This window comes from Mustela nigripes, chromosome 4 (genome assembly GCF_022355385.1).
Source record: "Mustela nigripes isolate SB6536 chromosome 4, MUSNIG.SB6536, whole genome shotgun sequence".
Taxonomy (NCBI): domain Eukaryota; kingdom Metazoa; phylum Chordata; class Mammalia; order Carnivora; family Mustelidae; genus Mustela; species Mustela nigripes.
The window spans coordinates 87,567,679-87,576,693 of NC_081560.1; the positions used below are offsets into that span (position 1 = coordinate 87,567,679).

Here is a 9,015-nt window from a genome sequence, read left to right on the forward strand (position 1 = left end):
GGTTTTTAAAAATATGAATGTTGTCCCTTTTTATATTTTTATGAGAAAGTAGTAGAAAATTGCTTTTGAAAATGGGCTTCTATTTAAATGTTGAAATATATGTAACAAATATTCTAAGTTTAAGGAGACTATAATTCCTTGTATGTTTTTTAGAACCATCTCCTTTCAATGATTGTAATAAATTCTCAAAACATAAAAAAAAAAAAAAAAAAAAAGATTGGGGCCCCTGCCCTGGCTCAGTTGGTGGAACATGTGACTCTTGATCTTACAGTTGTGAGTTTGAGTTCCACGTTGGGTATAGAAATTACTTAGAAATGAAATCTTTTTTTTTTTTAAGATCTTATTTTATTTATTTGAGAGAGAGAGAAAGAGAAACAGAGCATGAGCAGGGGGAGAGGAAGAGGGAGAAGCAGACTCCCCACTAAGCAGGGAGCTTGACATGGGGCACGATCCCAGGACCCTGAGATCATGATTTGAGCCGAAGACAGGTGGTTAACTGACCGAGCCACCCAGATGCCCCTTAAAAATAAAATCTTTTAAAAAATAGCAAAAGATTTAAATAGACATTGGTCCAAATAAGAAGGATAAATGGCCAATACGCACATGAAACAAGGTTCAACATCATCAGCCATCAGGAAATACAAAATAAAACCACAATGGGGTACTGCTTTCCACCCACTCAGATGTCTATAGTTTTAAAAATGAATTAAAAGATAATAATTATAAGCGCTGGCACAGAGGCGAGAAAACTGGAGCCCTCACATACTACTGAGGAGTGGGATGTAAAAAGGTGTAGCTGCTGTGGAAAGTAACTTGGCAGTTCCTCAAACCGTTAAACAGTGAGTTACCATAGGACCCAGCAATTCCACTCCTAGCTACACACCCAAGAGAAATAAAAACATGTCTGCACAAAAACTTGTACGTGAGGGGCATCTGGGTGGCTCAGTTGGTTAAGTATCTGCCTTCGGCTCAGGTCATGATCCCGGGGATCGAGCTGCACATCAGGCTCCCTGCTCAATGGGGAGTCTGCTTCTCCCTCTCCCACTCCCCCTGCTTGTGTTCCCTCTCTTGCTGTGTGTGTCTCTCTGTCAGATAAATAAATAAAATCTTTAAAAAATAAAATACAGGGATGCCTGGGTGGCTCAGTTGGTTGAGCAGCTGCCTTCGGCTCGGGTCATGATCCCAGTGTCCTGGGATCGAGTCCCACATCGGGCTCCTTGCTTGGCGGGGAGCCTGCTTCTCCCTCTGCCTCTGCTTGCCTCTCTGTCTGCCTATGCTCGCTCGCTCTCTCTCCCTCTATCCCTGACAAATAAATAAATAAAATCTTAAAAAAAAAATAAAAAAATACAATATATTCAGTTATAATGTTTAGGTCCCAATACCCCTTCTCTATGTTTCCTAATTCCATAATTGAATTTTTAGTGTAACAGTGTGCTACTAATCATGTATTTCTGTATTGCCTTTTGGGAGTACAGTGGGGTGTTGACTGTATCAGCTGGCATGTTCCCCCTCAGGAGAAGACCTGAAAGCCCCTCATGCATATCAGCATTGCTAAAATAGAGGACTGAAGTCGTATTATCTCTAGCACTTAGGATTGGTTCAGTTAAATTGCGGTATGGCATTTTTTTTTTTTTTTGAAGGAAGAACTCTTCCAAAATTACTCCCATGTACATTACAGGTTATGCTCTTATCTGGGTTCGAGCGTCACTGTGAGAACAGGCAGGGGCTCCCTAACACGGACACAAACTGAATGCTGCATCCATTTGCAGTCTGTCATTCCCCGTCCCCGTCCTCGTCCTCGTCATAGCACTGGGTTCTCTTTATCTGTTCCTCCACAGACAGCTCTTGGACTACTTCTTCCTGCCAGAATCCTAGGTCGTGGGATTTCTGATTCTGGGTAGTGACTTCTCTAGGGGAGGTATTGTCTGCAAAGCTGGACCAGTCTGTAGGCTTGGGTTCTTGTGGAGACTGCTGCTTGAGGTCTCAATCCTCTCCATCCAAGTCTGCACCATTCTCTGTAAGAGTCTCACTCCCCATCTCAAAACCACCATCTCCCTTCCTTCTCCCCCTGTCTCCCCTCTTCCAGATTCCTGGGTTTGCCAGGTTGTTTTTCCCACGCTACCATTCTTTTCAGAGGTATTGGCATTTCCCGCTTGTCTCCTTTCTGCAGTCCTTCCTCCTGTAGATCCCTCGCTCAGCTCTGACATGCTCCAGCCTTTCCTTATGCGTGGGGCCGGGATCTGGGGGCTCTTGACTGAAGTTGTTGAAATGGAGCTGCTACGGTGAACAGGTGACTTCTTTCTCTCAGCAGAGAAGACCGTCTTAGCTTCTTCAGATCCAGATCGAGGTCCTCGGGAGGGTTAGGCTTGCTGATTTCATCCTCAGGAGACCATCTAGGCTTGGAGACTTTGATCTCTTCCTCCAAGGTCCTTCCTGAACTACCAGGTTCTGGAGGTGGGGGGAGGGGGACGGCGATCAGGTGGTCCTCAGCTTCTTGGTTTCAGCAGGCTTGTCTTCTTTCTCTGGCTGCGATGAGGCCTTGGCTTCCACACTTGCTGTCAGCACACCCACCTTCACAATGCGGGCATCTTCCAGCCCTGGGCTCTGAGGGGTCTCCCCCGCATTTGGAAGCTGGGCTGGTCTCTCCAAAGTCCCTTCCTTTCAGTTTTGCTTGCCCACAGATCCTCGTGCGGTCTGTGCCCCAAGCCTTCATCATAGCTGCCTTTAGCCTTAAAGAGTTGGTCGAATCCCTCATGTAAAGACATGTATGTTCCTAGACTAAGTCCGCTGTTGCAGTAGGAGCAACAGAAGCCGCTGACGTGACCTCCCCACCAGTTGGCCCAGACACGCTCCATGGGGTAGACTGTCTTTTGACCTGGTGCACGAGTCTCTCCTGCAGGTCCCTGAAACTTCTTCACTGCTTCGGGAGGAGAACTCCCAGAGAGGCTGGAGGCTCTGGCATCAGGACTTCGTGGCTTGGGATGGACAGGCTGCTGGACCTCGCTCTTGACCGGGGGGGAATTACAGAGTCATCCTCAACAGCAGTGGAACAGACTGCCAGGCTCTTCTCAGTGGCAGACACCTTGTCTCCAACCTGATGGGCGAGGCAGACCTCAGGATCTGGGGGCACGTTCTGCTTTTGCTCTAATTAATGAGTTTTTTATTTCACCACCAGCAGCTTGCAAGTCATTTGTAGAGTTGGTGGAACTGCTCTGTTCGGACACAGCTGCCTGGCACTTGGCCATTTGATCCTTGATGGAGGTTTCTGACAAGGGTCATGAATCCAGATTTCACTGGCTCTCGGTTTCCTCTGCCTTGACAGGGGCCTGTCTCCACATCATCCAGAGAGTGGCTGTTTCTGGAGATCCTCCCTCCACCTGCCCTTTGGCCCTGGCCTGAAGAATCTGCTTCACTGGCATTGGCTCGCCCTCCTCAACCGTCATCTGAAGCCTGTTCAGCAGATCATGGTATCTCCCCGTTTTGTTTGCAGCTTCCCCGTTTTCACTGATTTCAGGTTTTTCTACATGGTGCTTGAAGTCTCCTAGACAAATTTCCATTTTTTTTTTTTTTTTTTTTTTTTTTTTAAATTGGTTTTTTTTTTTTTTTTTTTTTTTTTGACAGACAGAGATCACAAGCAGGCAGAGAGGCAGGCAGAGAGAGAAGGAGGGGAAGCAGGCTCCCTGCTGAGCAGAGAGCCCGATGCAAGGCTCGATCCCAGGACCCTGGAATTATGACCCGAGCTGAAGGCAGAGGCTTTAACCCACTGAGCCACCCACGCGCCCCTCGAGTGGTCTTTAAGACGCTCACTGCCTTCAAGGCGGGGATGTGGACACTGAACATGGGCTTCAGGATATGGTCCGAGCCTGGGTCTGCAGTGAACTCATTCCTCGTGGTCAGCTTGGGCTTCAGAGGCAGAAGACACCTCTTCACCGGGAGGATGGCTGCCTCTGAGTCAGACCTCAGCATTCCTGTTCAGAGGGAGTCTGTGGGAAACTCTGTCCCCAGGACTGGGTTCTCCCACTTCTTCTTTACCACAGTCAGGATCCCCCTCCTGCAGGGCTGGGGGAGATGATCAGTGTTCTAAAGGAACAAGAAGTAAGGTGTCAGTTATAACTTGCCTGTTGAAACCTTCAAACATGTTGTTCTGTTTTTGTGTTTGTTTTTCTTTTTAAGATTTTATTTATTTGAGAGAGAGAGAGAGAGCAGGAGTGGGGGGATGGTTAGAAGGAGAGGGAGAGGCAGAATCCCCACTGTGCAGGGAACCCAACACAGGGCTCGATCCAAGGACCCCGAGATCATGACCTGAGCCAAAGGCAGACACTTAATGGACAGAGCTACCCAGGCACTTGTTGTTCTTTGTAAAATTAAAGTTAAAACTCTAAGCTGCTCCTGGTCCACTGACCTTTCAGACAGCTGTGAACAGTTTACAGCCCTGCCACATGGAAAAGGCATCTACCCGAGAGAGGAATTTTATCTTAATTTACAAAAAGAATAGTAAACCCGTTTATATTATATTTCTATAGAAAAAACTCTATTTTCAAAGACAAAAAAAAGTGAGAAGGATGACACTGTTTTACAATTTGGCAAGTCTCTTCGATGTCTGGTCTAATAAGAGATAGATTTTTCATATTTGCTTTTGCATTCAGTCTGTTGCAATGTGTTGTTTGGTTAAAGATAACAAAGACGATCTGTCCTTAAATGCAAATGTAGTTAGAAAACAGGGACATCACCTGTAAGAATGTTTAAAATTTGAATACTTAAACTTTTAAGACTGACCATACCAAGTGTTACTCAGTGTTACTGAGAATGCAGAGCATTGAAGTTCTCATACTCCTGCTGGAGAGACTGTAAAGGGCTACAGCTACTGCAGAAAACAATTCTGTAGTTACTTGAAAGTTAAACAGAACCTACCCCATGACTCATCCATCCTACTTTTAATGTATTTACCAAAGAGAAATGAAAGCAAAGCCCATGTAGATACAAAGTCTTTTGCACAAATGTTCAGAGCGGCTTTATTTGTAATAGCTGAGAAATGGAAACAACCCAAGTATCCATCTACAAATGAATGGTTATGCAAATTGGGATACATCCCTGCAATGCAATTCCGCTCGGCAACAAAAAAGGAATGAACTATTGATACATGCAACAGTATTATGAGTCTCAAAATAATTATGCTGAGGGAATAAAACCAGTCCTAAAATGATTCCATTTTTTAAAAAGATTTATCTATTAATTTGAGAAAGAGTGAGAAAACAGGGTGGGGAGGTGGAGGAAGAGAGTCTCAGCAGATTCTGCACTGAGTGCAGAACCTGATGTGGTGCTCAAGTTCACGAGCCTGAGATTACAACCTGAACTAAAATCAAGAGTCAGGTGCTTAACTCACCAAGCCACCCAGGAGCCCCTGTATGTTTACATTTTTAAGAAGTTTTAGAAAATGCAAACTAATCTATGGGAAGTAGGTCCATGGTTGCTTGGGGATGGGAGTGTGTGGGGACATTGGAAGGAGCAGGATTACCAAGGGGGCATGAGGAAACTCAGGGTGATGGCTTTGTTCATCATCTTGATTGTGGTGATAATTTCTCAGGTGAATAACATGTCAAAAATTATCTAATAGTACACTTGAACATGTACTTGTATGTCCATATTACCTTAATAAAGCTGCTCAAAAAGAAATGGTATTTTATTTTATTTTTTTAAAAGATTTTATTTATTTATTTGTTAGAGGGAGAGAGAGAGTGTGAGCACAGGCAGACAGAGTGGGAGGCAGAGGCAGAGGGAGAAGCAGGCTCCCCGCCGAGCAAGGAGCCCGATGTGGGACTCGATCCCAGGATGCTGAGACCATGACCTGAGCCGAAGGCAGCTGCTCAACCAACTGAGCCACCCAGGCGTCCCAGAAATGGTATTTTATTTTATTTTTTATTTTTATTTTTTTAAATATTTTATTTATTTACTTGACAGAGAGAAATCACAAGTAGACCGAGAGGCAGGCAGAGAGAGAGAGAGGGAAGCAGGCTCCCCGCCGAGCAGAGAGCCCGACGCGGGACCGGATCCCAGGACCCCGAGACCACGACCCGAGCTGAAGGCAGCGGCCCAACCCACTGAGCCACCCAGACGCCCCCAGAAATGGTATTTTAAAAAAAGAAAAAATATATACACAACAGATCTTGTTTCGATCCGGTTTCAAATCATTTGTAAAAAGATATTGAAAGGGGCACCTCGGTGGTTCAGTCAGTTAAGTGTCCAGCTCTTGATTTCGGCTTAGGTCGTGATCTCAGGGTCGTGGGATTGAGCCTGGCATAAGGCTCCTTGCTGGTGTGGGGCCTGCTTGCGATTTTCTCTCTCTCCCTCTGCCCCTCCCCTGCCTTAAAAGGAGGCACTGGAGAACATTTGAATACTGACCGGATATTAGATTATGTTAAGGAAGTGTTACTATTTTTTCAGTGTGATAATGGGTTTGTTATGTTAAAAAGTGACTTATCTCTTATAGATACATACTGAAGTATTTATGGATGAAATTATGTGATGTCTGGGATTTACTGAGTTGGAGGAAATGACGCGTATGTATGAAACAAGGTTAGCCAAATATTACTAATACTGACTTTATTCACTCTGCTTAGGATTCTCTCTCTCCCTCTCTCTGTCCCTCACCTCCCACCTGAGTGCACAATTTCTGTCAAAAAAAATGTATATATATATATTGCATTAAAATATATGTATATATATTACATTTATATATGCACATATATATTGCATTTAAATGCACAATTTATGTAAAAAATATGTATATATAAATTGCATTTATATGTGTATATATTGCATTTACATAGAGGTTTGTTATACCATTCTTTCTACTCCTGTGTATTTTGAGATTTCCCATAATACATTTTTGTTGTTTCTCTCTCTCTTTTTTAAGATTTTATTTATTTATTTGACAGAGAGCATAAGCGGGGGAGCAGCGGCAGAAGGAAGAGGAAGAGCCCTGCATCGGGCTCCCTACTTAGTAGATGCGGGGCTCAATCCCAGGACCCTGAGATCATGACCTGATCCAAAGGCAAACGCTAAACTGACTGAGCCCCCCACCCGGCACCCCACTCTTGTTTGGTTTCTTAAGAAATGATTATTTTAGTCCTGCTGCAAAAGAGGGGAGTGGACTAAGTGGCTTCTAATCTTCTCATCTGAGAAAACATACCTTTTCTATTAAGTGATGATATAAACTATCTGCTTCTCACTAGAGGCAAAATATTAAAGTCTAAAAGACACATGGGGTTTTTGACCAATTAATCATAAATCTCTATGCTGATATACTGTTGGAATCCCTGCTTAAAAAATAAAAAGTGAGCCAGTGGCATAGAATAAAAATGCTATTTAAAAATTTCTTGCTTGGTGTGCCTTGGTGGCTCAGTGGGTTAAAGCCTCTGCCTTCGGCTCAGGTCATGATCCCAGGGTCGTGGGATTGAGCCCCACATCAGGCTCTCTGCTCAGCAGGGAGCCTGCTTCCCCCCCTTCTCTCTGCCTGCCTCTCTGCCTACTTGTGATCTCTCTCTGTTAAATAAATAAATATAAATAAATAAAATAAAATAAAATTTCTTTCTTCTCGGGACCCCTGGGTGGCTCAGTTGGTTAAGCAACTGCCTTTGGCTCAGGTCATGTACCTGCAGTTTGGGGATCGAGTCCCTCATGGAACTCCCTGCTCAGCAGGGAGTCTGTTTCTCCCTTTGATCCTCCCCCCTCTCACACTCTCTCTCCTTCACTCTCTCTCTCAAATAAATAAATAAAATCTTTAAAAAAAAACTTTCTTTCTTCTCAACTCACCCCAAAATCTCATGGAAATAACCTGTCACTGGAGAGAGAACATACTTCTTATCATTACTCTGAAACTCAAGTAAAGCAAATTACATTTTTATTCTGGCTAAAGGAAAGAAAAGGTGATCTGATCTTTTCTGACTTTTCTAAGTAAAAAAAATTGAGCCAACTGGAAATTCTCTCTAGGGAGCAAGCACTGGAAAAGTAATTATATCCAAGTATTATTTCAAAAAATTAAAAATGTGGCTCTTGCACATAAACACAGAGAACAAACTGGTGGTTGCCAGAGGGACGACTCAGTGAGGGGTTGGGCAAAATGGGCAAAGGGGAGTGAGAGGTACAGGCCTCCAGTTATGGCAAGAATAAATTACGTGGATGAAAGGTACAGCCTGAGGAATATAGTGAGTGGGACTCTACTAGGGTTGTGTGTTGACAGATGTAGCTACAGCATAGTGTAAGGTATAGACTTGTCCCATCACTATGTGGTACACCTGAAACTAACCTAACATTGTGTGTCAACTATACTTAAACAGTGTATATATTTATTTATGACATATTTATGACTCCTACAAATAGAGAAGGAACGCAGGGAAAATGGGTGCCTGGGTGGCTCCTGGTGTTAAACTTCTGCCTTTGGCTCAGGCCGTGATCTCAGGGTCCTGGGATCAAGCCTGTGTCGAGCTCCCTGCTCAGTGGGAAGGCTGCTTCTCCGTCTTCCACTCCCCCTGCTTGTGTTTCCTCTCTTTCTCTCACTCTCTGCCTCTCAAATAAATAAATAAAACCTTTTTAAAAAAATTAATGTGTCGGAACACAAGGAAAAGGTTTTCGTCCCCTAATCAGTGAGGGAACAAACAGAACAGTAAGGCTAGTTCGAAGGGTATTTGAGGAATTGTATATTGAATAGGCCTTTTGATAAGAAAATTTAAATTAAGTAAGACTGTTCACCAAAAAGAAAAAAAAAAGAAGTAAGATTGTTCACCTCTTGGGGGGCGCCTGGGTGGCTCAGTGGGTAAAGTCTCTAGAGGCCTTCAGCTCGAGTCATGATCCCAGAGTCCTGGGATCAAGCCCCACATCGGGCTCTCTGCTCAGCGGGGAGCCTGCTTCCTCTTCTCTCTCTGCCTGCCTCTCTGCCTATTTGTGATCTCTCTCCCTCTGTCAAATAAATAATAAAATCTTAAAAAAAAAAAAATGGGGACGCCTGGGTGGCTCAGT

At 44.1% G+C, this 9,015-nt stretch overlaps 1 protein-coding gene and 1 pseudogene across 1 annotated transcript in view; one reads left to right on the plus strand and one right to left on the minus strand.

The window, feature by feature from the left end:
* The window catches only part of LOC132016337 (zinc finger CCHC domain-containing protein 10-like), a 2,513-nt gene extending 800 nt beyond the window's left edge, over positions 1-1,713 (plus strand). The window contains exon 2 of the mRNA XM_059397576.1: positions 1,679-1,713. Within this exon, the coding sequence (XP_059253559.1) occupies positions 1,679-1,713 (35 nt within the window). The remainder of the gene's footprint in view (positions 1-1,678) is intronic.
* Positions 1,714-1,773: 60 nt separating this feature from the next.
* On the minus strand, positions 1,774-3,568 carry LOC132016338 (LIM domain and actin-binding protein 1-like; annotated as a pseudogene).
* Between the last annotated feature and the right edge of the window lie 5,447 nt (positions 3,569-9,015).